Source organism: Cavia porcellus, unplaced genomic scaffold (genome assembly GCF_034190915.1).
Source record: "Cavia porcellus strain 051 isolate PalLab524CR breed Dunkin Hartley unplaced genomic scaffold, mCavPor4.1 scaffold_32, whole genome shotgun sequence".
Taxonomy (NCBI): domain Eukaryota; kingdom Metazoa; phylum Chordata; class Mammalia; order Rodentia; family Caviidae; genus Cavia; species Cavia porcellus.
Genome location: NW_026947515.1, coordinates 35,778,869 through 35,806,525, shown reverse-complemented (window position 1 = coordinate 35,806,525; position 27,657 = coordinate 35,778,869). Strand labels below are relative to the sequence as shown.

Sequence of the window (27,657 nt, the reverse complement as noted above, 5' to 3'; positions counted from 1 at the left end):
AGCTACAGAGCAAGCCTCGAGCATCTCAGACACCACGAATGGAAGGTTAGCGACCTGTGGATAGAAAAGGACATTCCGTGGACCAGATGGAAATGAGGAGCACGTTATTGGAGACAGGAAGAGGGGTGGCCCCTGCGACTAAGTGCAAACAATTTGGAAGAATTGTGTTTCTGTCAGAGCATTTTGAAGAAGAATTAAGTTAGTGATGATTAAGATATCTAGTGGAATAAATATCTAAGCAAAGCATCAAGGGTGAGACGCGGTGTCTTAGTTACTTTCTTGTCACTGGGACACAGTACCCAACAGTCACAACTTAAAGGAGTTTATTTTGGCTCATGTTGGCCCCTCGTCAGCTGGCTCCAAAGTAGGATGGCATGGCTGAGGGGCACAGTGAAGGCCAAGCTGTCACAGAGAAGGGCAGAGAGCCAAGGGAGGAGTCACAGGAGACAGAGCCTTGCGGGCCGGGCTGCCAGGACCTGCCTCTCCCAGTCATGCCCCACCTGTAACAACGTGCTTAGCTATGAACTCACTGATGGACCAACCTACTGATGAGTGTAGCCAGTCCAAGATGCAATTACCCCTCCAGATGCCCACCTGTGAGCACATCAGGCTTTGGGAGGACATCTATATGTAAACCATAACACATGGCTTCTCTTGACTAGTTGTAAGAACAGATCAGAAATGGAATTTATAATAAAAAAGGAAATAAAGATTTGGAAAATTCTCAGCCTGGCCATATGGTAAATAATGAAAACGTGTTAACACAAAAGTGTGACCAAGTGAACATTTGATAGAGATTAGAACGGATATTTGGAAGCCACACACTACTCATTAAGAAAATAGAAGAAAGACCCTGAATACATTTCAGAGATCTTTGGGGGCGCCCTGCCCATCACAGGCCAGAATGCTGGGCTCTGGGGACAGAAAGGCTTCAAGGCTCTTCTTCTGGCATTCTGGTCCAACATTCCTAGGCTGCTTCAGCTTTTGTTCAGTCTGTCCTAGGAGTAACCGACGAAGCTCATGTTGTCTCTCTAGAAGGCACAAATGGTAAAGCGTGGTGACATCTACACACTGTCACACTGTGCAAACTACACAGGCTGCAGGAGTGTGGCTGCCTGAACTTCACTTTGAAAGGATTCCTCAGACGGCCTCCAGGTCCAGACATCAAGTGAAAGATTACTCTCTAGCCTAAGATTTAATATTTTTTGCCCTGTTGAGTTTTGGATTACTTAGGACCTGTCTATAATTCTTCCCTTCCCTTTCCTCCCTCCCTCCTCGCTCTCTCTCTTCCTCTGTTCCTTTTTCTCTACTTCCTTGCAGCCTAAAGCACCCTGATCCATACACACAATTTATAAAATTTATTATGGGTAATATCCAGTGCATTTCCCAAAAATAATCTTGCTTATTTTTCAAAGACTGGACTGTACTGTTATAAAGAAAACTGAGCATGCCTGTGATCCCAGCTACTCAGCAAGACTGAGGCAGGTGGACAGCAAGTTTGGGACAAGCCTGTGCAATTTAGCAAGACTTTGCCTTAAAAGAAAAAGGACTTGTTCTGTAATTCAGTGGTAGAGTGCTTACCTAGCAGGTGTGAGGTCCTGGGATTGATTCCCAGTTTTATATACACACAGACTTCTCACCCATGCACACACAGATCTACATACAGACACATATACATGCTCATATGCATACTTACACAAACACACGTGCATACACACAAGCCCAGAGTCTTTTGATTGGTGTCCACAGTTTTCAAAACTGTTAAAGTGGCAAATAGGAGTTATTTCAACATAATGATTTTCCATATGCATAGGTATTTCAACATCGCTGTTGTTATTTTTAAGATCAACGTAACTTGGAAAAGAGTCTTATTTTAAGACAGGATCCACTGTTCGGTTTGGACTGACCTCAAACTCCTGCTGGTCTCCCTGGCTCAGTCTCCCTAGTGCTGGAGTCTCTTGGAGAGTTAGGATATTCACAAAAGTCCTGTGAAATCTTTATGTATTTAAAAATATCATCCAAACGGGTAACAAGGTACTTGATAGAGAACATGGCTTCATTACATGTTCCCAGTATAAAGTCTCAAAAAAAGTACAAATGTACAGAGTAGAAAAATTGGGGGTGGTGGTGGTAGTCAGAGTAGTCAAACTGGTAGATTTTTCAATTGATGTTTAATATCCAAGAAATATTTATTGACTGCCTACTATGTGCTAGAGTTTATGCTGGATATTGGGAACATAGCAAAAAGCTAGACAATTTCCAAGCCCCCAAGAGCGTGGGCTCCCAAAGGAGCCCAGATTCCAAAGGAGGCTGAAAAGTAGGTAAGCGATTGTAATGCAAAGGGCGACCTCAGAAGGGTGAGCTGACGGGGAGCTTCTTGGGAGGCGCAATCAACAGGTGCTGGGGAACACTGGAAATAAAAGGTGGGGCTGGGGTAGATAATCAGTTTCTTATGTCATCTGCTGAATTTGAGGGTCCCGTGGGGTGGTCAGATGGAGGTGTCCTGGAAACAAACCAGTCTGGAACTAGAGAGAGGGTTCAACTGGAGTCTCCAATTTGGAAGCCATAAAAATAGAAGGGACCACGGAGCCCCCGGGCCTGGGTGTGATTCCCCCAGGAGTACTTAGAGCGCAGTGAACACAGGACAAGGAAAGCACTCCAAAGAAGATCAGCTCCCAGAGGGGCGGCACAGACGAAAACTACGCAGGGGCTGTTGAGTTCCTTGAACATGCAATTGCTAAATGAACATCCATCTTGAACATGCAATTGCTAAATGACGATGAACTCTAATTTCTCCTGGGGGCACCCTACTTTCCTGTGGCCCTCTGGTTCACCTACTGCAAATGACACCTCTAGGGATAAGCCCGAGGGTAGTTTGTCCTTTGTTATTGTCATCTGCAAACACAGGGAAAAATCTAGGTAAGAACTTGATCCTCTGTGTACTATAAAGCACTGGAGATTGGGGTGTGTGCAGATGGGGAAGGCCAATAAGAACAAAAAGCACTTGTGACCCTGACAAACTCATCAAGTGACAAGTGGCGACTTGTGCACAGGAATGCTCAGCTGTAACTCCACTCAGCCTTTCCATACAGGATGGAGGGGATAGAAGGGACTCAGAATCACGACAGTTTAGCTGGGGATAGGAGCTGGGAGGCGCTGTACAATCAAATACTGTCCCTCGGGGCTCACTAACCAAGTGAACACAAGGGAAGTGCTGAGAAATGAGCCATTTCTCACAGGCGTGGGTGTGGAGCAGAGTGTGGTCCACCCTACGGCAATTTTCACTGAAGAAGCTCGAGGATAGAGCCTTTAGTCTTTGGGGCTGAGCACTGGTGTCTTTCCTCTGGTCACTGAGGCGTCTTCATCAGGATTTAGGATGTATTTACCTTGCAGTGCTTCAGAAAATCACTACAGCTTTCTGTACTGAAGATCAACTTTCTTTTCTCTTTAATACCGGGAATTGAACTGACGACCTCACACTTGTCAGACAGGTGCTGTGCTGCTGAGCTGTACCCCCGGCCCCAACCATTCTTGATGCTTCTAAAATACATTGTGTGAACTCTCTCCATGCCAAAAAGAAGAAATGTTTGTTTTTGAATTATGGTTTTGAGTTTTTCCAAGGATTTCAACATCATCATAGTCATTTTCAGGCTCCATGTTGTTCAAGGTAGAAACAGTTTTCTTATGTGTAGCTTTATTCACCAAAGAGTACGTAGCTGACGTTCCCTGGGGGGCTAGAAGACAAAGAAGTCCTTACTTGCAAGGTTATCGTGTGTTGCTTCCATTTTTGATCAAGTGATTTGGTGCAATATTTATAGATTTTGATGATTGTTTTACTTCCTGGCGGGCCAGATCCCCATTTAGAGGAAAGTCAGACAGAGACACAGTCTCAGTAGCAGCTAAAGGAATGGCATGAGTGACAAATATTAGTGAGATATATTGACTCCCTGTTGTCTGTCTCAGCCTGCACTGCAGGGGACCCATGAAGGAAATGCTTGGGAAAGAAGCAGACCAGAGTGCCTCAGCCTTCCAGAGTGCTGGGATTGTAGGTGGGCACCACTATGCCCATTTGCTGGCCTCTTTTAAACAGAATGCTGTGTCTACGAGTCTCAATGTGATTGGCTAAAGGTCTGTGTCACTCTAAAATCCAGATATTTGCAAAAAGGAAGGGAACCACACGATGAGGAGGGGAGGTGGAGAAAGAGATTTAAAAAAAATTAAGATGTGTTGTGTACATGTACCATGATGAGTGCAGTCATTACATCCTGCAAACAAATACAATAAAAAAGTTTAAAACATTATAAAAAAAATTCACACATTTAAATCTTAACTCCAGTTTGGCCATATTTTGTTACAAGCGTAGATGTCAGGGATCACAAATTCACAATGGCTGATTTTGCATATTTCCCTAAGGGCTAAATGGAATTGAGATTATTGGTATCACCTATTTGAGATTTCCCATTAACTCTTTAGGGAAGGGCTATCTTCTCCCGCCCACAAAGACTAAAATTGAAACTGCTAAATTCCAAAAAACGCTCCAGGGCAAGATCCTTACCAGCACAGAATCATCCCCACCCTTTGGAGTCATCCCAGAATCACACTTGAGTCCCAGGCTCTGAAGCTTTCGCTCACCCTGCCTGTCGCTGGATACACCCAATAAATGGTGGCTGTGTTGGGGTGGCACGCTCTTGGTCCATCTGGAGGCATCTACTTCTCAGTCACTCATCGTGTATTACAAACTTGTTTGTCTTTCATACTGTTCTCTTGCTGTACCCTTGATAGATACAGGCAATCCAGGATCCTGGCCAGATCCCCACGGGTAGGTCCTGATACACCAGGATTAATGAGGATGGTGTCCTTTTAAGAAGAGACATCAGAAAACGGTCTTTCTTTCTTTCTTTCTTTCTTTCTTTCTTTCTTTCTTTCTTTCTTTCTTTTCTTTCTCCCCCAGCTCAAATACACTGAGGAAAGACCACGTGAGGACATTGCAAGATGGGAGCAAGCCAGGAAGAGAGCCCTCACCAGAAATCAAATTGGGCAGCAGCTTCATCTCCGATTTCCAGCCCCCAGAACTGTGAGAAAGTAGTTCCTATTGTTTGAGACACCTAACCTATGATGTTTTTATTACTGTAGCCTGAGCTGGCCAAGGCACCTAGATAAATTTGTTATCCTATCTTGAATGAAATTATTATTGGTAAAATGTACTTACAGGAATCACCTTGAAAAAATGAGCCCCTTGGTGGCAGAGCGGGTAATGGATCTGATGACTGATTAAGAACATTCCTAAAGAGAGAGAGAGGAGAGAGAAAGAGGGAGAGACACAGAGAGAGAGAGAAACAGAAAGAGAGAGTCAGTATCAAGAAAACATCAAGGAAAGCGGATGGGTTGAACATTCATATTTTAGCCCTGCTGATTGGAAGCATTTCCTTTCCTATCTGGATTCTGCATCACATTTGTAACTGCCGCCCTAGAGAAAACATTTGCTCTTGTTCAGGCAATGGCTGAAGCTGAGGGCGGGAAGTTGGGGCATTCTAATTCAGAGCATGGAACACACTCTCTGCATTCTGAGCTGGGTTAGGAGAGGGAGCTGTGAACCAGGTGTATTTTTCAGGTTGCAAAATAGATGTACCCCCAAAGCTTTACATAAACACATGCAAGACAGCAGTTCCTTAGTGGGTCTGTACCTTACTGAACTGTTTATGTATGTTCACCAAAAGACATGTATGAAAACGTCATAGCAGCACAATTCATAAAAGCTCTGCTGTTATGGATGTTGGATGTCCCCCAAAGGGCGATGTGTTAAAGGTCTAGTCCCTGGCGTGGGTGCTGCTAGAAACTTTAGGAGATGAGGCCTGGTGGGGAGTCTTCAGGTCACTGGGAGCACCTTTTCAAAGGGATCAGGGGACTTTGCTCTCCTCCTCTTTCTATTTGTTTCTCTCTGGCCACGAGGTGAGCTGATTTCAAACTATATACTTTGGTCATACTGAGTTGTGACCATAAATGTAATAACTTCTGGGTCCCCTGATTGGTCTAGTGAGTCATGAAGCCTGAGGTTGGCCTTGGAGATCTCCAACACAGGTGGCAATCATAAAGTCCTGAACATATCCCAGAAAAAACAAAAGTAAAGCAAATGCTAATATTTTCATTCAGCACAATAGCTTTCAGAGGACCATACTTTAAAAAACTTAACGGAAACATAGACTGATGCTGGGCTCCGAACACGGAGCTTGACCTGTGACCCCCGTCCAAAGTGAAAAGAGGGTCAGTGGTTTAGCTCAGGGGCACGAGCACCCGCTGGCAAGCATGAGGTCATGAGGTCATGAGTTCAATCCCCAGGCCCCCCCAAAAAAGGGAAAAGAGAGGCTGTGGTGAGCAGAGAGCACCAGATGCTGCCCTGCACCCACAACACCCTGAGACCTTTGTCCCTAAGTGGGCAGGGTTGGCAAATCCAACATCTTGCAGCTCCACAGGAAATGGGGCGTCTCAGCTACAGAGGAGCAATAGTGGAGGGACAGGGTAGAAATGCACTGGTAGTTCTCAAAATTGGGAAGTAGAAAAATTTCCCCCACTTACTCATACATCTTTTCTTCTCCTTGGTTTTGTTTTTTCAAGGACTTGGCAATTTTCAATTTCTTGCCTGGGGGAGAAAACCATATTAATTTAGGAGGAATTAGCAAAAATTGTGGTTGCAGAGTTAAGTCTTCAGAGACTCAGGGCTCCATGACATTTAGAATTAGAATGCCCAAAGGAAGCACACTTAGGAACATAGAGCTCATAGGTGCCAAGCTGGCATCTGAACCCAGGCCATCTGACCACAGTGTGGGCATTAGCTCAGTGAGGGTGGCAACCACGTGGACTGTCGGTCACATGAATGACTAAAGTGAATGAGAGGAAATGAGATAAAGACTTTGAAGAGAAGTATGTAAAATGTGATGTTAGATATAATTGTTGTTATTAATTATAATTTGTTTTTATGGGTGACTCATGATAAAAGAAGATAAATAAGATTTTTTAAGGGCCATACTTTTGTTCGTATCTCAGAATAAAATATTTTAAGAAATCAAATGGATAGAGAGCTATAGGGGCCAAGAATACAACTTTGAATCTAAAAAACTAGTTATATTACGGGATAAAGGGGAAAAGCATGGACTTGGGAGCCCTGCACATCTGAGCTCCAGTCCCAACTCTGCTCCCAACTCCTATGGCAACGCCATTAAGACTGTTTTCCTCTAAACTTTTCTTATTCTTAAAAAAATATTGAGAAGAATGACAAACAGATTTCACTTCTTATGCAGCCGTGGCCTTTTGGTACCAGGTTGAGCAGGATTCCAAGGCTGTGTCCAGATGCCCCGAAGGATAGTGCCCTGGTCACTGAGGGATGCCTGCCCAGAGTGTCCTGAGGGAGATGGCCATGTCTGAGTCTCTCTTCTGTAGCAGGTGGACCCCTGGTATAGGAGGGCTTATTTAAAGGGCAAGGATCTCAAGACAACACACTAGTAAATCACAATTTCATGTTTTTGGAGAGAAACAGCAAATGGGAAATCCACTTGTAGACAGCCTAAAGTTAGTATCAATTTCCAGCTAGTCACTTATTTATGTCCGAGGGTACAAACACCTGTGGTAAGGGTGGGGTAATACCAGAACATTCGGAGTATGGTCTTGAAGAAGGCAATCATATTTCACTCCTCAGGAAAATTGTTTTGAAGAGTAAGGTAATTCTATAAATGTGTATTTTCTTTCAAGCTCCAGAGATAAGATGTTGTCATCTGTAGCCATTAAGAAAGAGAAAGCAGTGACAGATGTTTTGCCCTGAAGTGGATCTGCTTTTGTTCAAACCCTCTGGTTAGAAGCCTCCCTCCATTAAGCACGTGGGGAAAGTGAGGCCCTGGGTCATAGGTTAATGGCAGGGCTAGGATTCAAACCCAGAGTGCGTGACGGGTACCCCAAAGTTCAGTCCATACAGCTCTAGGGCTACTCTTGCCCCAAAGAAGCTCTAATGCATTGACAGCCACCCACCCTACCTCTGCCTGCCAGGTGACATGGCCCTTACCTTGTTTAAATTTCCACCTATAGAGACAGTACAGGATGAAGCTCAGGACCAAGGAGACAGTAATGATGGCCACAGCTAAGATGATCCAGAAGTATTTCCTCCACCAGTTCATTGCAGCGGGATCCTAAGAAGAATGAAAATAGAAAAAAGAGGTATGAATGAAAGCTATGTGGAGTGGCGATAAGGCCTGTTATCTACCGTGTTGTATAGAGATGTGGAAATCTGCTTATGGATCCTGCAGGTTCCAGTTCACAGCCAAACCCTATGATTAGCACTGGGGGCTTCAGGCAGGTCAATAAACTTTCTCTAAGTCTTAGTGTCTCCATGTTTAAGGTAGGAATGATACTGTCTATAACTTCCAGCGGCTGAAGGATTAGAGACTTGCTATGTATCCCTGAGTACTACAGAAATAGCAGACACACTCACTACTGGTTTTTGTATTGGCAAAACATAGCAGCAGTGGAAAAGTACCATTTAAAGCAATAATTGGCTACAATTTTTTTATATCAGGATGACAAGATAGACACAACAGAGAAGAAAATTCTGAGAGCTTTTATTTTGAGGTGGGTGTTAGAAAAATACCTTGATGGATTCTATGGTTTGATATGGATGTCTCCACTGAAATCCATGTTGAGCCTTGGTTCCCAATGTAATGGTGTAGAGCGTTGGGACTTAGAGCTGTCCAGATCCTGATGGCTCTACTCTCGTGAAGGGATTAATTCCAGCTCGTGTTAGTAGCTTCTTTCTTGAAAGATCGCAGCAAGACTTTCTTCTGCCTGGGCCCAGTCCTTTTTCTGCCAAGAGCTGAAGCAGCAGCCGGAGCCCAGCCTCCAGCCTCCAGAACCCAGAGCCAAAATGTGCGGATCGGGGACCCCTCCATAGAGTAGGAGGCTTCAGCAAGGGACATACTAGGACCAGGCAAACTAGCTGGAACAGGATGCTGCAGTAACTTGAGTCGCATATTCCCCTCTCAAGTGGGATTGGTGGAGAGTGCCTGGCCTGTGTGACGCTGCTGACTTAAGACCCAATAGGCTAGCCCAAACCAGGTCCCAGCACCTGGAGGTGCACCCTAGCAATGGAGCCTTCAGTAGGTTGACCTGGAGGGGCAGCAGAGTCTGCCCAGGTCTGTGTCTCCCTAGTACACTGCAGTGGGCGGAAACACCTAGCTGGCGCAATTCAAACAAACTGTAACAGACAAAGAAGGAAACTGGGCCTCCTATATACACTTGTAAGGAAGGAACAAAATATATGGGAAAAGGGAGCAACAAGAGAGGATCCTCGGCCCCCAATCCTGAGAAACATGCAATATCAGACATGGCACCAATAGACATAAAGCAATATCTCCAGAGCCTCATACATGAGTTCAAAAATAAAGTTATTAATGACCTAAAGCAAGATATAAGTAGAATAGTTAGAGAAATGCTAAGCACCACCCAAGAAAAAACAGATGGTGGAATGGAAGAACAGAAAAAAGGGGAGAATTGTTTGATGGAGAAAATAGAGAGAACATAGAATATGTGAAGCAGGTTCAAAGAGATTACCAGTTAACTAAAAACTCTATCAAAAGCTGGCATAACAGCTTGAAAGAAACTAAGGACAGATTATCTGAACTGGAGGGCAGATTTGTAATGTGGGAGCATGAAATGAAAAACTTCTTAAAAATAACAAGAAAAGAAACAGCAATAATACAAAGGCTAGAAGATGATAAGAGGATCTATAACTTAAGAATTAAGAACATAAAGAAGAAGTAGGGACACAAACAAATGGACTACAAAAACTATTCACAGAAATAATCCAAGAGAACTTCCCTAATTTAGCAAATGGTAAAGATACTCAGATGTATGAAGCATACAGGAGCCCAGCCACCTACAACCCAAACAGAGCTGCACCCAGACATATAATAATCAAAATTCCAGAAATCAAATACAGGAACAGAATATTAAAAGCCATCAGAGACAAGAAATAGATCACTTACAAGGAAACACCCATCAGATTTACAGCAGACTTCTCGGCACAAACCATCAAATCACGAAGAGCATGGGGGGAAATAATTCAAGCTTTGAAAGATAATAACCTCCAGCCAAGATTGATATATCCTGCAAAACTGTCCCTAGAAATTGATGGAAAAAAACATGCTTCTAGGATAAAGAGGACTAGGGGAATTTGCAACCACCAGTTCAACTCTACAGAGAATACTGCAGGATATTCTAAAAAAGAAAAATACCAGGATTCCAGAAATAGTGACAGAGAGGCCACAATGAATGGAACAGAAAGCGAAATGAAGAAGACAAACTGACAACTAATGACAGAAAAAGAGCTCAACAGAAACGAGACAAAGAAGATTGGATGGTAGGAACAGCTATTTTGGAGAAAAGACATCACAATAGCTAGTGCTGATTTAGTATCATCTTGTTTTGAAGTCCCATCAAGCTTTTATTTTTCTGTCTCCATTGGTGTTAACATGTTGTATCTTATTGGATTTTATTGTATGTGATAATATAAGCAAAAACTTTTATAGACAAGGAGATTATACAGAAACCATTGTTCATTTTCAGTTAGTTGGTTCTAAATACCCTGTAATAATGTCATTCTCTTGAATGGTTTTACATTGTCTTGGTATGTTTGGTGCTACAGTATACGAAGTTATACTCAAAGATTTCAAGGAAAGAGACACTATGGTAAGTACTTTTATGTCAGGATATCTTGTGGTGAAACACTATTTTGCTTAAATGGTTATGTTTTGACCTGCGCTGTTTTGTTGTTATGCCCTCTTTCATCTCAATCTCCTTTTTTAAATTATTTACTTTTTTATTATCTTTTTAATTAAGGGAAAAATAAAGAAAAATAGCAGGCAGAAAGCTGGTGTTTTGATTTCCTATTAACTTGATTTGATTGTATTGCCCTCACCATCTTGTTTTGATTGATTTTCCCCTATTCTGCTTAGCTTGATAGTACCAAGTTCGAAAGTATAGGCAACAACTGTGAAGACAATAATATTCATTATGATGCCCATTCTGGTTGACTGTTATCTTCTTTTAAAGTCCTGTGATGTCTCCAATGTTTTGGTTTTATTCTTTACTGTTTTGTTCAATTTTATTATAACTGGCAATTCTTAAAATAGCAAGAGGCAGTATGGTAACCATTGTTGATCACCTTATATATTTTTTTTACATTATCTATTATGTCCATCCTTTTGATTTGACCGACTCTGTTCTGTTATGTTACATTTGGTTTTACTCTCTTCAAAAAAAGTAATAAGAACTGTGGGAGTAATAAAACCTAAAATGTGTAATTGTCATTGTACAAAAGAGAGGAAAAGAAAGTGCTCTAAAGTTTATAACTGCATATATGTTTAAGTGTATGAGATAGATAACCATACTACTGAGTTTTGTTGGATCATTGAACAGAACTGTTTGCAGTCTCACTGTTTGAAAGTCCACTTTATATGCTTTAATTTTTTAGCTTGAATGACTGTTTCTAAGATGAGAATATGTAATCTATTAAGTAGTGATTTCTTACTGTTTATTTTTAAAATTTTGTATTACTTGTACCCTTTTTCTGTTTTTTCTTTTTCTCCTTAAATAAAATTTTAAAAAAATAGAATTTCTCCAAAAAGCTGCGGAAGCCTGCACTTTAAAGCTTTAGAATCCCAGGACAGGAGGGTTAAAAGCTGTTGTATTGGAGGACTTAGAAGAAAACAGGGAGGAAAGATAGGCGTTAGGGAACACAGTGTTTTTGTTTTGGCTGTTTGTGTTTTGCTGCAGACCCTCTGTGTTCCTTGATTTTTGAAATACCTGCATTCATTTTGATAAAACTGAAAAGCCAGTCAGTTGGCTGCTGTGTGGCTTTCATGAAAAGCCACTGCTCACGTTTCAGCGTCAAAGAACTTCGACATCACTCTCATCAGGTTTCTGGGAAAGAGAGAGGAAGCAGACAGTTGTCACCAGAAAGTGAAACTTACATCATTTCAGGCCGACTCAGACGGATGATTTTTTCCCCAGTTTTATTTTAGAAATGAAGCGATTTGATTTGCCGTTGGATGTTTCAGGCACATTCAGAACCAACCTGCTAAATGCATTCCCGCCTCATTTCATCCACAGCACACCTGTCCTCAGTCAGGGAGCTGAGGTTACGGGGAACGACCTGCCCACGGCCACTCAGGAGGCCAGAGTGCTTTTCCTCTGCTATACGGCCTGCTCTGTTCATGTGGATAATGACATCCCCAAGCATCGAGAAAAGTCAAACAGGGTTCAGGGAACCTTGCTTTTAGGGGAGCATCACTGTGGTAGTGAAATGATGGGGTGAGGGGCCACAGGAACTTCTCTGAGAGTAATGGTTACAGTCCACAGCAAAGAATAACAGTCCCAAGTTCACTGTGTACAGTGATGTGTGTCTGTAATCTTAGCATTCTAGGAGGCTGAGACAGGAGAATTGCAAGGCTGAGCCCACCCTGGGCAACTTAATGATTTTTTTTCCCTCTATGAATATGTGCTTTAATTCTAAGTTTTATGTCATCATAAATTCAGATGGTAAACACAACTTCCTTCAAATGAGTCACCGTATTTACCTTGTATTCTCTCTTTTTTTTCTTTTTCTGCTTGAAATAAAATGGACTTGGAAAATAATGACTTAGAAAAACTGTCTCAAAAAGTATTTTTAAAAAAGAGCTGGAGATATGGCTCAGTGTGAAGGCTCTGGGTTCAATCCCTAGTAACACTTGCACATGCACGCACACGCATGCATGCACGTGTATGCACATCCCAAATTCCCTCTGCCTTGCTGTCACCCCTGCTCCATGGGCTGCTGAGAGAGGCCCTCTCCACACAAGTGAGGAGACTGTGTCTTTCAGAGAGAGTGAAGTTGAGAGAGAGAGCCCAAGAGAAGCACGTCCCATTCCCAGGTGGGCACCCTCTAGACCACCGAGGTAGTCTGTGGAAGTTGAGTGCTTCCACAGAGGGAAGAGGAGCACCGGGGAGGACAATGGGAGTGCTGGGCATGGCGGTCAGTGATGACCACATGACTGCGCGCAGACCGTAGAAAGGTGTAAAAGCCAAACCCTGCTCTCGCGTGGGCTTGGAGCTGGAGCTCCAGAGGGCGGGACTGCTGAGAGCTACTGAGGCACAGGGCCGAGAAATGCTCGCCTGAGAGGATGCTGAGAATCAGCTGAAGGATGAAACACATCTCTCAGGGGGATCACAGAGACCTCTCAAGGGCCAGGGGTTGACACCTGCATCAGCAAGTTGGTTAGAAGACCTCACACTGCCATCACAAGCCAGATCACCAGCAGTGATGGGAGACTCGGGGAGAAGAGGGGATCAGATGTTGGGAGAGCGGAGAAGCCTCCATCCCTCCTTGGACTCACTCACTGGGACTAAAGGCAGAACTCTGCGCCCAACACAAGGCCGCGGTTTCAGACAGGCATTTAAGAACTAAATTTAAGGGGGACGGGGATACAGCTCAATGATACAGTGCCTGCTGACAAGCGTGATGTCGTGAGTTTGATTCTTGGTCCAAAAAAGGTAGGATGAAAAACTAAATTTAAAATTAAAATGAGTCTGCCTGATAATCAAAAGTAAAACATCTTTAAAACTTGAACTGCAGTGTCTTTGGGGAAGGCCATCCGTGTACCAGTGAGGGGGAGCCAGGCAGCAGAGCTGTCCCAACCAAACAGTGTGCATTTCCTACAGCTGTTCAAGAGATACAACAATGTTTATCATCCAAGTTGGGCAGAATGACACATGTCTGTAGCCCCAGCTACCCAGGAGGCTAAGGCAGGAGGATCATTTGAACCCAGGAGTTTAGTATCAGCCTGAGCAACACAGATAAACTTTATTTCTTTAAAATATACCATCTTATAGTTTTGGGTGTCAGAAGACCTCCATGTAACTCTTACCTATAAAGATAAAATCAAAGTTTTGGAAGCTTGTGTTCCCTCTGGATGTGCCATAGGAGAATCGATTTCCTTGTCTTTTAGGGCTCCTTAGGCTCACCACCTTTCCCCCCAACTTCAAGCCAGCAGTGCTGCATCTCTGATTGTCCCTTTGTAGTCAAGTCTCCCTGATTCTTTTCTACTGTCTCCTTTGCTCACTATGAGGTGTTTGGCTTATTTCACAAATCAAGAATAACTTCCGCATCTGTATTCTGGCTGACTAGTAAACTTGACTTCCTTTTACCATTAAATCTGGCATAGTCACTGATTATGGGGATTAGGAGAAAGGGCTCATGACACAAGTAACTTCATGCTCATATCTCAGTGAGGTAACATTCTTTGGTTAAAATATTCTGTGGGTAAAATATTCCACTGGGTCAAAATATTCTATTTAAACCATTTACTTTTTGTCATTTTAACAATGAAGGTAGGGCAGAGAAAGTGAGTGATAATTCTGCCCTCTATGACCCAAAGTTTACCACATGGTACTGATGGTGCAGACCCAGCCATGGAGCAGTGCAGTCCTGCTGTAAGGCGGACATGGTAGGGTGGTTGAGGAAGATGTCAAATGGGAGAGAAACCCTGTGTTTCCAAGAGGTGGGGGACACAGACAGATCCTCAAGGCGGGAATTAGCTTCAGGGATATAGTGGGGTCCTGGGAGCTGAAGTGGAGCCCCAAGACCTGATGTTCAGCCAGGACTGGCCTAGTTCCTGGACTGGAGATCAGTACAAGTCCCAGGACATGGGAAGGCGGTGAGTCTGCAGATGTAGATGTAGGGATCCCAGGTGCTGGGAGCAGGTCAGAAAGCTGGCAGGTCCTGACCTAATTTCCTACAGATTTGGGAGCCAAGAATTGGGGGACTATCAGAAATTCTTATCCCAAGCCATGTATGGCGGTACACGCCTGTAATCTAGCATTCTTGGAGGCTGGGGCAGGAGACTACAAGTTTGCGTTCAGCCTGGGAATCTCAGTGAGACTCTAATATAAAAAAAAATTAAATAGGGTAGTGGTGGTGCTGGGGTGTTGCTTAGTGTGAAAGTGCTGAGTCCAATTCCCAGTACTTCCGAAAGGGGGCTGATTTTCTACCCTTGCATATTAGAATTACCCAGGGAACTTTAAAAATTGCTTATACACACGCAATATTAAAGATTCTCATGCAATTAATCTCAAGTAGAGCCTGGTCATTGGGTTTCATTTGTTTTAATAAAGCCCTCCAGATAATTCCAGCCTGAGACCAAATGTGTTGCTCTTTTTCATTACAACCTCCTAAGGGAAGGGGTCCAGAGTCAGGGTAGGTTCATCCCTCTCTGGAGCACCAAAACCTCTGGATGCTCAAGTCCCTTACCTGAAATGTAGTATTTGTATATAACCCACACACATCTACCCATATGATGTACTTTAAATAACTTCTTGATTATTTATTATACCCAGCACAATGTAAATACTATGCAAATAGTTGTCACGCTGTGTTCATTAGGGAATAACAACAAGGAAAAAAGTCTGTTCCTACGCAGTACAGACCCATGAATTTTTTCAAATACTTAGTCCTGCGTTGCTTGAATCCTTGGATCTGTTGAATCCTTGGATGTAGAGCTGTAAATATTGAGGGCTGATTGTACTTGTGTTTGAGAGATGAAGAAATAGCATTCAGACAACTTGGGAAATTTGCTAAAGGCAGGACAGGCTAATTGACTTACTGAGATTACAGCTCAGTTCAGTCTGACCCTAGTTTACTCTCCTGCCTGACACAAGGTTGATAAATTCTTTATTTTCATAACAGAACTGAAAGCAGAACCAACATTCAAAAATGTCCTATATGGGCAAGAGTTTAGTTTGTTGTCCTGTCTTCTTCTTCTTGTGCACAGTGAAAACTTGTTGTGCTCAGTCTGAAAATGTACGTTAGGAAACTAACACGCCTTGTGTGCGGACTTTCTATGATTTCTAACTATTGCACATGCCCCAGTTCATGAAATCCTCTCAGCAGTTCTATAAGGTTGTTGTTGTTAATGTTATTAACATTGTTTTACAGCTGAGAAAACAGAGGCTTTAGAAGCTCTGGGTTTATCCAGTTGCACAAAGTTGCGGAGATAATAAGTGAAAAAATTAGAAAACAAACCCATGCCTTACTTAACTTTATATCACTAGAACTGAGCTTCTCAAAACTTACATTTGAATTGCCTGGGAAATGTTTTAAAATGCATTTTAACACAAGGTCTTATGTCCTTGCTCTATTTCCAATTCTGATTTATAAGTCTAATATGGGATTTAAGCATTCTTTTTTTTTGAGCACCAGGAATCGATCTCACAACCTCACACTTGCAAGGTAGGTGCTTATGCCACTGAGCTAAATCCCCAGCCCCAAGCATTCATATTTTTAAGAAGCACACCAGCCTATGCCTGTAATCCCAGCACTCAGGAGGCTGAGGCTGGAGGATCACTGCAAGTTTGATACCAGCTTGGGCTACAAAATGAGCTCAAGGCCAGCCTGAATTGCATAAGGAGACCCCGTCTCCAAAAGACCAAAAAGAAAAGAAAAAACCAAAACAACAGAAAAACAACACACCAGATGGTTTTCAGCCTTAGGGAGGAGCGCTGCGTTTGGCTGCTCTGCAGAACTCCTGGCTGGAATTAATGGACTCTTATTGCCTAGAAGAACCAAGGTGGCAGGGCGGGAGCTGGGTAAAATCAGAGGCAGCAAAAAAGGTTCCCGGAACCCAAACGCCTTCCCTGTGTGCCTGTCGGTGCTGGAAGCCCACCATCGATGAACCAGTCACTTCTCTGCAGGGCAGGCGCTGCTGCTTTCTCCCCCATTTTCCTTCCTGGCCCTTGCCTGAGGGTGTGCAGACCACGGAAGGGAAGCGGATTCACTGGCTCCTTACTCCCTGCCGCACTGGCAGGAGGAGGGACATGTGAGAATCTCGTCCCAGGTCCTCGAGGATAGTTACAGCTGAATGTGACAGGAGTGTCAGAACGCATTTCCTAGGGGGCCTGGCAGACGGGCGAGGCTCCCGTTGCCTGGCCGTGTGTCCTCCCTGCTCGGTGTCCCCTCCATATTTGCTCAGCAGCTCAGAGCTCCTGTTTTCTGCCCTTTTCTCATTAAACATTCTGCCCTTAGCAAAGTCTCCGGATCTCGTTTACTGAGAAACCCAGAGGGAGCGATAAACTCCTGAGAAATCCACATATCGTAATAGAAGAAACTCTGGATCTGCCCCAAAGCTGCATGTGACATATGTGGGGCCTTTCAGAGGTGGCTGGATCCAGATTTGATGCCGGGATTAAATGTGTGACACTGTGCTCTAGGGCGTGTGGTTACTGAATTCGCCCACTGGTTGGTTCTGGGAAGGCCCACCGTGGCGTGCAGCCTGGGAGCACACAGCACAGAGTGGCTGCTACCACTGCTGGCTGCTGCTGCTCCATCCTTTCCTGCTTGGCTGCCTTCTGCCTGCCCTGAACGGTTTCTCCGTGAGATTCTCCTCTGCCGTGCCTGCTGTTTTGGAGGCCGCCACATATGAACTGAAACCTCTACAAACTCGGAGCCAAAACAGATCTCTCCGTTTTGAACTTTGGATGTTCGGTATTTTATCTTAGCAATGAGATAAGAAACAGACAGAAATGGAAAGAGGAACTGATGGAGGAGGGTGCGAAAGAGCCTTCAGAGGACGGAAATAGGAGAGAAGAGTGTCCCAGCAGGCAAAGGAAGCCGGGACTTCAAGAAAGGGGGAACGGGGGAACGGAGGCTGAGTAGGCTGTTTCTTTCTTTTCTTTTTTTTTCCTTTTTTGGTCTTTTTCTTTTTTATCCATACCAGGGATCGAACTCACAACTGCCTGCTTGCAAGGCCGGCGCTTATGTCACTGAGCTAAATCCCCAGCCTCGTAAGGCTGTTTCTTATCACATGACAGACTTCGCCGTGTTTACAAACTGAGTTTGTTAGGAGACAGGACCAAAAAAAAAAAGAATGCAGGACCGGAAGAGAGAACAGAAACAAGCTCTAAAAAGTGCAGAGGAGACACCTGCGCTTCCTAAGGGAAAAGCCTGAGCCTTTAAAAGGAAACAAGGACTTGAAAGAGAGGGAGGGAAGATGCTGCATAGAACCGGAAAGAAGACTTGCACATGAGGACAGGAAGTTGAGAGCTCACATCCAAAAGTTTCTGTTTTGTCCAAGGTAGGAGGCCAAGTCAATGGCCTGTGGACACAGGCTGGCTTCAGGACGGTGGTCCAGCAGTGAGCAGCAAGCTCCCCTTGCTCCTTGCAGACCAGCTGCCCCGTGCCTCACATCCTGCTCCCCTGTCTCCTGCAGCTACACGAAGGGACAGCCTCAGGCTACCGTGTAGTATGATCAGATTGGGAGACACATTTTTCCTCCAGGGAGCTGTTTCAGTGGCCGTTGTTTCTTGTAGCTGATCACTGTTTCCCCCGCTGCTACATAAACATGCCACAAGCAGGCGCCTGGCTCCTCTTTGCCATCCTGTTTCCGGGGCCTACAGTGCCACCTGGGACGTGGGTGCACCAAACATATCCGTGAACACGTGAATGACTGAAAGATGCTACAGCTTCTTTTTCTGCTCTGAATGGACGTTTAGGATGCACGGTGGTAGTGTAACAGTGGCCATGCTTTGTGAGTTGTCCTTTTTATTCTTTGGCAGTACTGGGGGGACCGAATCCAAGGCCTTCACACTGAGCTACATCCTAAACTCTTTTTATTTATTTACTTTTTATTGCAAGACAGGGTTTTGCTAAGTTGCCCAGGCTGGGCTCAAACTTGCAGTACTCCTGGGGACCAAGATTATAGCCCTGCATTACTCTGCCTGGCTTATGAGCGTCCTTTGCAAAAATACTTTTTTTTTTCCACTTTGCAAGGTTATTTCTAAATTCTTTTTTTTTTTTTTTTTGGGTCTTTTTCTTTTTTATCCATACCAGGGATTGAACTCACGACTGCCTGCTTGCAAGGCAGGTGATTATGCCGCTGAGCTAAATCCCCAGCCCCTTATTTCTAAATTCTAAAGAGTTGTATCTAATGAGCTAACATCTGCTAAACTTTCTTTATAGTTTTAGAACCCAGAACAGCTGGTGACCTTTGGATTATATCACAGTGTGTAACACACTTCCTTATTCTTTAGCGCTGTACCAACTAACTCAAGTGTGTGAACTGCACGAGTGTTAACTTTCAGAAAACGAATCTCTGTAACCACACGAACTAGCCCCTGAACGTCAAAGTTTATCTTGGTGTTCTGGCCAGAGGGGGAAAAAAAGGAAACACACACCCTGGATGGTAAACACCCCTCTTATCTTACACCTCTCCATTTTCACTCATAAAATTCCTTCTGTGTATTCAAATTCCCCAAGATGGAGCTTTGAGGATGATATGTTCCCTGTCCGTCGTCCACGACTCTGGTCTCTGAATAAAACTGATTTCCTCCCCACCAGCTCTTGCCCACATGGATCCAGTGACAGTCAACAGTGTGGATCCAGGATCTGGAATTCCTGCACCACACTGTATAATTCCAAAATCATGACCTTGACTGGGCCCCATGCCTTCCATCTGCCACCAGCCACGGGCGTCAAGAAGCTGATGGGGAAGCAGAGGCCAGGCAAGTGTTGGGGTTGGCAGGTCACCAGCTTCTTTCTGGTTTTTTCCCAGTCCTCTAAGACATTTCCAGAGAACGTCAGTGAGCCTTTGCAATCCTGAACAGTTTCAGAGGAAATGGTTACGACACACACAGGGAGGAAAGGGGTGGGGAGCAATCACTATCTCAGCCCCAACTCTCACTTCTCCAAAAGGCATTTCTGGGGAGTCAGCATCAGACCCACATTATCCTTCAACAGGAACCCACAAAGCGGTGGACTTTTCTGCATTAGCCTTTTTCCCAACCAAGATGCTGGGTAAGAAATACAGCTTATAATGTAAAAGGAACACAAGATTCACCTAAGTAAGAAATACTGAAGGATCTTGGGCTGGACATGAGGTAAACAGATCCTTGTCTTCATAACTGGGCACTAGCTTCTATCCCTGGACCGAGACTCGTAAAATCTCACTTGCATCTTCTAAATGCTTCCAAGACATGACGTAGGCATTAGAGCTCTGAGATCACCAGACCTGAGACATCGTTAAGGACAAACCAAAAGAGTTCTGTTTACAGTTACGAGCACCTGCTGGAAAGGGTGGCTGTTGTCAAGAGGATACTGCAGCACATCTGCTGGGCTGGCTGGGCCAGCGGTAAAGTTTGCCACTGGGAACTGAGGAATATTGAATTCCTGTGGGTCACAGAATTTAGAGTTCTTGTGGAAAAGGAGATGAGAAGGGTGGGAGAAAGTGAGGAAGGGAACAAGCCCTGATACACAGCAGGAGAAGCTACAGATAGGAAGCACTCAGAGAGCCAGGTGTGGGGGCGCATGCCTGTAATCCCAGCGCTAGGGAGACTGAGGCAGGAGGATTTCCATGAGTTCAAGGCCAACCAAGTCTATATAGTGAGTTCAGTGTCAGCCTGAACTGTGTAGTGAAACTGTGCCTCAAAAGACAAAACAAAAGCAAACAAACAGAAATACTCAGAAATGGGGTGGCAGGATATTTCAGAACAGGGCTGTGCATGTGCAGTGTGCAGTTATTTGCTTGCTGCTCTGGGTGCACACTGCTAGCCTCCTGCCCGTCCTTAGTGAAGTTTCTGCACCTGCTAATGGGTTTGCCGGCAGGTTCATTTTGGTGGAGTGGGGCATCACAGGGGCTCACTTTAACCCTAGGCAAGTGAAGTATAGAGTCTCACCCACAGGGGCTGTGAGCTGATGCTTATCACGGGAAGAGGCTGCTCCTCGGGAAATCATTTTCATCCCAGGGGGCGCTTTGCAAGACCCTAAATCAGTGTGGAATAGGATTGGAGCCGATCTCCACCTAGATCTCAAGAGTCTGGGAGACTGCAATCAGTGTTAGCAGATATAATGTATACAATAAATATAACATATAATTTGATTTAATGTACAGGAAGTTTAATACATTAGCATTTACAAAATAAAAACTATTCTACTGAATTTTTTTCTTATACTTTCTTGTCACTAAGCTTGCGAGATCAGAAAATTGTGACTCTTAAGGAAATTTATGATTTAAGGATGCAGTTTGTGAGTCCATGAAAGATGAATAAATATTAGCTGGAAGTTTACTGCATCTTTTTTTTTTTTTTTTTTTTTTTTTTGTCTTTTTCCTTTTTATTGGTACTGGGGATCGAACTCATGACTACCTGCTTGCAAGGCAGGCGCTTATGCTGCTGAGCTAAATCCCCAGCCCCTTTACTGTGTCTTTTAAAACTTATTAAAACCTACAAAGTTGAACTATAAGACACAATTTTTTAAAAAGACCACACAATTTCTCAAAATAAATTATAGTACAGAAAACATTTCATTAAACCACTGAGATACTAACCAGTTCTAAGGCCAACAATAAAAACTGACCACTTATTTACATTGTACTTATACTATACACACAGTGAGCGATACAAACACAATAATCAACCTCAAGCTAGCAACAAAGTCCCAAGACCCACAAGCTTCTCTAGTGAGCAAAACATGCCGGCACAATTAGAGCCCTCAGGAAGGGAGAGATGCCTTTGAATGGAAGTTGTTTAGCAGCATTTCTACTGTAAAGCTTTCTTATGTATCAAAATGAAAAGGCAGTTATATATGTGATGGTGACTGGGGACCGCACAGTGCAGACATTTAACATGTGGTTGATGCATTTTAGTATAACAGAGTATGATTAATACTTATTGCACAGCTACAGTCTAAAGCAGAGGTAAACACAGACACATACTTCTGTCAATACAGCTTTCTTGGCCATAACTAGGTTAGACAAATCTGCAGAAAATAGGTAAACCAGCAGAAAAAGAGATGTAGATTGACAGGTATTGGATTTTATCTTTTTTGTACCACTATAGATTTGAATGTGAAATTCTTATAATTATGCCAGTACATTATTTTACTATATATATTCATTCTGTATATCTATTAATTGAACTATTAATAGAACAGGGAAATAAATTCATTTAATTATTTTGAACAGGGAAATTTAAAACATACTTTCTTTTTTTATTTAAAGAAAAAAACAGATAAAAGGGTAGAAACAATACAGAATTTCAGAAAAATAAACAGTAAGAAGTCACCAGTCGATAAGTTATATACTGTCATCTTCAAAATAGTTGATTGAATTACAAAATTAAAGCATAAAAGTGATATTCAAACAATGACACTGGAAACAGTTAAAACATATTTTCAAGTTGAATAAGTTTTACCAAAAAATGCATTAAAAACTTGGAAGGAGCTGGGCATGGTGGCACACACCTGTAATCTCAGCACTCGGGTGGCTGAGGCAGGAGGTTTGTTATAAGTTCAAGACCAGCCTGGGCTACAAAGTGAGCTCACGGCCAGCCTGAACTGCATAGCAAGACTCTGTCTCAAAAAAAAACAGGGGAAAAAAAAAAGCAGAATAAAACAAAACAAACCTTGGAAGGTAGCCAGGCATGATGTGCACATGTGTAATCCAAGCACTACGGAGCCCGAGGCAGGAGAATTTCTTGGAGTTCAAGGCCAGCCTGGGCTACACAGTGAGTTCAAGGATAACCTGAACTGCATAGTGAAATCCTGTCTGAAGAAAACTATATAAATAGATATAGATATAGATATAAAACTTGGAAGATGTAAAAAATGCAATTATTGAGCTTCAGCTGTTACCCAAACTTCCATAAAACTATGTCTGCACACGTAAATGCAGAGACTGCATATACCAGTGATGTCTGGTGGGAAGAAATGCTCATGAGAGCTACTGTGTCTCTGTGACTTCCGCACAGGAAGAATAATTTCTGAGTATAAAACACAAAGTCTCTTATAGCTTTATTAAGTCACCATCTTTGTCATTTTTAAGATTAATTTGCTAGGTCTTAATTTATGTAGCACATTCTGAAATACCGATGTTTAAATCAAGAATTTTATATACGTGTGCATTTGTTTCAAGTTCTCTGTCCAAGATAAAAACTGAGCGAGGAAGGTCGTTTAAAATCAGGCTCTCTGCTGAATGGGACTCAGCCTCTCCAGAGGGAGGTCTGTTCAGTTCCTTGTGCACCACGAAGTGACGAGGGTGTCTGTTTGGTAAATTATGCATTTATTTGGGGGTTCAGAGGTCTGTCTTTCTGTTGGTCCGAGCCCCTGCAAACAGCCTTCTGGCATCCTGCAGGCGCTCCTAGCTGCTGGGCTCACGCGACCTTCATCTGCTTTGCCATTACCTTTAAAGAAGCTGTGAGCTAAGAACTGGGATACTTCCCTGTGAGCTCTCGCCTGTTGGAAGGGTGTTTGCACACAATCCTGGAAGTCTGGAAACCCATCCTGTACTTCAGCTCTCTTTGGGGATAGGTCACGTCTTTCACCACATTTTGACTGGGTTCTGTAAGTATGTTTCCAGGTGACTTCTCAAGACATCTCCCAGGCAGGTGCAGAGTTCATCTCCTCTTGTCAGTGGGGCTGTGTCCTCCACACCGAGCTGAGCAGCTGCTTCTTAGCAGTGAGCTCATGCACAGTGAGATGCTTTCCACCTTCTCTTCAAGTTCGCCATATGTTGTACTATATTTTCAAATTTTCTCCTCTGTGTGGATCATCATCGCTCATCTCAGATATGTGACCAGTCATTTTGGCCAACTTCTTGTTGCTTTTTAGCAGCTCTTTCATGTCATTCAAGTCACTCTTTGGCAGGGTGGAGGCCATGCGCTCCAAACTCTCAGCCACAGAGAACAGCTGCAGCTTGGCACTGTATTTACAGGGTGTGCTGCAGGCTGCAATCGGGCCGTCTCGAAACTGCGTTTGCATAGCAAACATTCTGCTTTTATTTAGATATTATGTAAAAATAATAAAAATGGCAAAAATTTTCCACACGTGCATAATCTACAAATTCATACTTGAAATAAAATTGAGAAGAGACATCAAATACTACAAATTCTTTTATTCCAAGAGCTTAGAGAAGGGGCCTGGAGACAAAATAGGGTGCCAGAAGTACCTTTTCTTCCTCCAACCTACTGCTCAATTCTGCCAGGACCACGGGGTCTCCTGGATGGGCCCCGAACACTTTCAGAAAAGCCAATTGCACGTCACATGGCGTGCAATTCTATATACTTTCACTTTTATGAAAAAAGGGACCATTTACCAGTTCATTTCTTAAACCATTAACAATTACTAAAATCTGGTGTTCTTAAACTAAAGTTAGAGTGCTCCTAGAGTTCGCTGAGGACTTCACACAACCTTCTGCCAGCAAGTCCTGCTCCGTGTGACTGCTGGCTCCATTCTGCAGCCCAAGGAAAGGCTCCTGACGGAGAGTCTGGAGGGGTCCCGGTGTTCTGCTACTGAGACTCTTGATTATTTTTTAAAAGAAGAACATACAAATTTTATAAGTCTAATATGCAGAGGAGTATGCGCTCAAAGCGGGGCAAGCCAGCTGAGCCTTGTACAGAGTTTAATAGAGGGACGGGCCTTGGGCTTCGGGAGGAAACGGGGAGATCAGGCTCTGGAAGGTTAAGGGGGGACGCACACGGCGAGAGAAGGCTGCTGCGGGGTGTTGGTTTTTAATTACATATTGTGATGAGTTTTGCTTCTTTGTCAATGAAATTGATGAGGGGTAATCATAGTGTGTACGCGTGCTAACACAAGGAAGTACTGGGTACTGGTCGGTGATTTGGTAAGTTGACACCTACACATTGTTGAAACATAAACTGTATCCATTATACCTGCTAGTAAGGAAGATGGGTAAACATATTTACAAATTTATATCTTTGTTTTGTGCTACTTTGTGGGTATTTTAGTTGTGAATTTGTGAGAATTTTGCTGTGATGGTGGTGCTGGAGATTGAATCCAGGGTCTCATGCGTGCCAGGCAAATGCTGGACCACTGAGCAACATCCCTAGCCTGTGTTTAAAAATAACATGCAGCATCTTATTAAAGTAAAAATAAGGGAATAAATAAGAAGCCTGTGAATTTACTTCCAAAAATTGTTTTATAATATTTATAAATGTTGTTTTAAACATACAGGAGTTTAAATTAGGGTTTTAAAAATTTTTTTGGTTCCAGGGATCAAACTCATGACTGCCTGCTTGCAAGGCAGGCATTTATGCCAGTGAGCTAATGCCTGGCAAATTGTTTTACATTATAAAAATGTGAATAAGTGCTGAAGGAATAGACAGAGGGTAACAACGGGTTGATAGTGACTCATTTCAATGAGTATTCTCTGACAATATTCTTATTTTGCATTGTTATCTTGTATCATGCCATGATGCCAGCACCTGATTGTTGCTCCTTAAAAAAAGACACTGTATCTGAATATAAATCTCTTTTTTTTCCCCTTTGGTACTGGGGATCAAACTTATGACCTCACACTTGCCAGGCAGGCACTTAAGCCAGTGAGCTAAATCCCTGGCCCTTGAATATAAACCTTACAAAATTAAGAAGGTGGCTGAGTCCACTCATGCATTGCTCATGCTTCTCTCAGTGTAAAATCTTAGCACAATCCTGAGTCTGATTTATTTCATTACAGGACTCAGTCCTATCCATGCTTGTTCACCCATTACACTCTATTTCCTTTTTGGCATATCTGTCTGCCCAGATTAAGAAACTACATCTATTTGCTAGCAAAAAATGAAAAATAATGACAAAATCCTATTCTGACAAAGTTAAGGTGAAGTTCATCCTTGCACATAGCCAGTATATGCAGGTTAAAAATTATTTTTAGAAAGCAAACGATAATACGTTTTCGGGGCTGGGGATTTAGCTCAGCGGCATAAGCGCCTGCTTGCAAGCAGTCAGTCCTGAGTTCGATCCCTGGTACCGATAAAAACGAAAAAGACAAAAAAAAAAGAAAGATAATACATTTTCAAAATTGTTGTATCTGTTGATTCAGTAATGTTTTTATAAAGCTAACACAAAAAGCAACCGAAGAAAGTTCTGAATGCCTAAATGTATTTGCCTTTGTATAATAGATAAGCACTAAGTTATCTGGAAGTCAAATAGTGCGGACTGTAAGTACATTTCAGAATTACTTGATGGGATAGGGTGGGGTAATAGAGTAATACACAGAAAGAAAACATCACAAGACAACTACCGAGAGACAATTGAAAGCAAAACAATACAAAATACAAAACAGCGGAATTCAAATTATATCTCTGCCATGTGCACATGACAATACCTGATTATGTGACTGGACTGGAAAGAAACATGGGCATATGATTGGGGTATTTCAGTGTGAAAGACAGGTTCATCTTCCTCCACTGTCTAGCCTTGCTCTTGAATACAAATAAACACATTTTCAGAAATTTGGGTGTCATTCCTTAAAAGAACTTCTAGTCTCTAGAGATAATGCTGGTGGAGTGAACCCGGTAACATCTGAGTTGTGTGATTTATTGAATGTATTTACGTAAAAACAAAACACGTAAATCTCAAAATCATCTATAGCTAGGAGAAAAGGAGCTACAAGGCGGTGTGTTCAACACTTCCCGGTGGTTCTGATGAGGTGTAGAATTTGGAGTCATTGTTTGACCTGTTTTTGCAGTTTTCAAATTTTCATAGGGGAAAAAAATTAAAAAACTAAACCAAACAAACAATCAAAACCTCCCAGCTTGAGCCCCATAGGCACAGCCATGCCCACTTTAGATTTTTAGAGAGGTCTCAACTGAGACTCAGGCTGGCCTCCAGGTCCTGGACTCAGGTAACCCTTCGGCCCCAGCCTCCTGATTGTGGGGACCGCAGATGCCCCCCGTCATGTTTAGCAGCTCCGCAGGTGTGCAGGGGAGCCAGAGGAGGGAGTCCCTCCCAGAATAAGTACCCAGGGCAGTGGAAAAGCTGAATCCAGGTCACTTCGCAAATTGATTTTCCAGGCCAAGAGCAGATGTTTCAGCCAAGACCTCCCCAGCCCTACCCACTTCGGTCCTGAGGTCTCTGAAAGACAGGGTGCCTGTGAATCACGGCCACCAGAAATGAAGACTGGTTTCTTAGCAGCTGCTAAGTGTCTTACTAGGTGTCTTGGTAACCGGGGGTGTTTCGTCCTTTCACCCTCGAAGACCGAGACGGAGCTGAAAGTTTGCTTAGTCTATGCCGCGGCCCTCACCGCTCCCTCTAGCACAGTGCCACCAAAGTCCGCTCACGTGTCGAGTACCGAACCTCACCTTCAGCATCCAGGGCGTGGAACATCCCTATGGTTCACTTATCTCATTCCCAGTCATGACTCCTTTTCAGCCTGGGGTGGATGTCACCCTCCCCGCCTGTGTACTAGGAAACGAGCCCAGAGAGGTTCCATTGCCCTTTTGTTGGCTCAGGTCACAGTGACTGGCAGAGCAAAATCTTTAAGCCAGGGTTTCTCCACCCCCACCCAGGGGCTGCATCAAGGTCTCAGGCCCTAACCCTCTGGTCCAGTACAGGCCCACATGCACCTGTGCCCTGATGCCAACAATGGCAGACGCTCATGATGCAGAAGGCAGAAAATTATCTCCGGGCAAGCCAAGGTGCTTACCAGAATTGCCACCGTGTCCAGATGTGAGCGACGGAGGAGACAGCAGTGCTCAGGTGCAGCTGGAGAAGCGGTTCTTGCCTATAGGTCTTTGCCTAACCCAGAGGCAGCGAGCGCGGGTCTGATCACACTTCCCCTTTCTGTCAGCCTGGGTGTGGCT

The 27,657-nt window shown here is 43.5% G+C and overlaps 1 protein-coding gene across 2 annotated transcripts; it reads right to left on the bottom strand.

The window, feature by feature from the left end:
* Window positions 1–2,152: 2,152 nt before the first annotated feature.
* Scimp (SLP adaptor and CSK interacting membrane protein) lies at window positions 2,153–27,657 on the bottom strand. 2 transcript variants are annotated; one of them, XM_013148800.2, is made up of 6 exons: window positions 27,501–27,636; window positions 11,845–11,961; window positions 8,051–8,174; window positions 6,574–6,637; window positions 5,210–5,283; window positions 2,153–3,734 (listed from the first exon to the last, which is right to left on the bottom strand). In XM_013148800.2, exons 2-6 carry the CDS (start codon window positions 11,848–11,850, stop codon window positions 3,541–3,543), a joined length of 462 nt encoding a protein of 153 aa, XP_013004254.1. In that variant the 5' UTR covers window positions 11,851–11,961; window positions 27,501–27,636; the 3' UTR covers window positions 2,153–3,540. The 2 variants fall into 2 exon arrangements, with proteins under 2 accessions (XP_013004254.1, XP_003466244.1); XM_003466196.3 differs by lacking the exon at window positions 11,845–11,961 and having other exon boundaries at window positions 27,501–27,657.

Excerpts from the sequence above, each read along its gene's own strand:
- Scimp (XM_013148800.2), bottom strand. Across the intron at positions 6,638-8,050 it reads TAGGTGGAAATTTAAACAAG|GCAAGAAATTGAAAATTGCC; the intron begins GTAAGGGCCATG and ends TTTCTCCCCCAG. Across the intron at positions 3,735-5,209 it reads ATTTTTTCAAGGTGATTCCT|CCCCCCAGGGAACGTCAGCT; the intron begins GTAAGTACATTT and ends TTTGTCTTCTAG.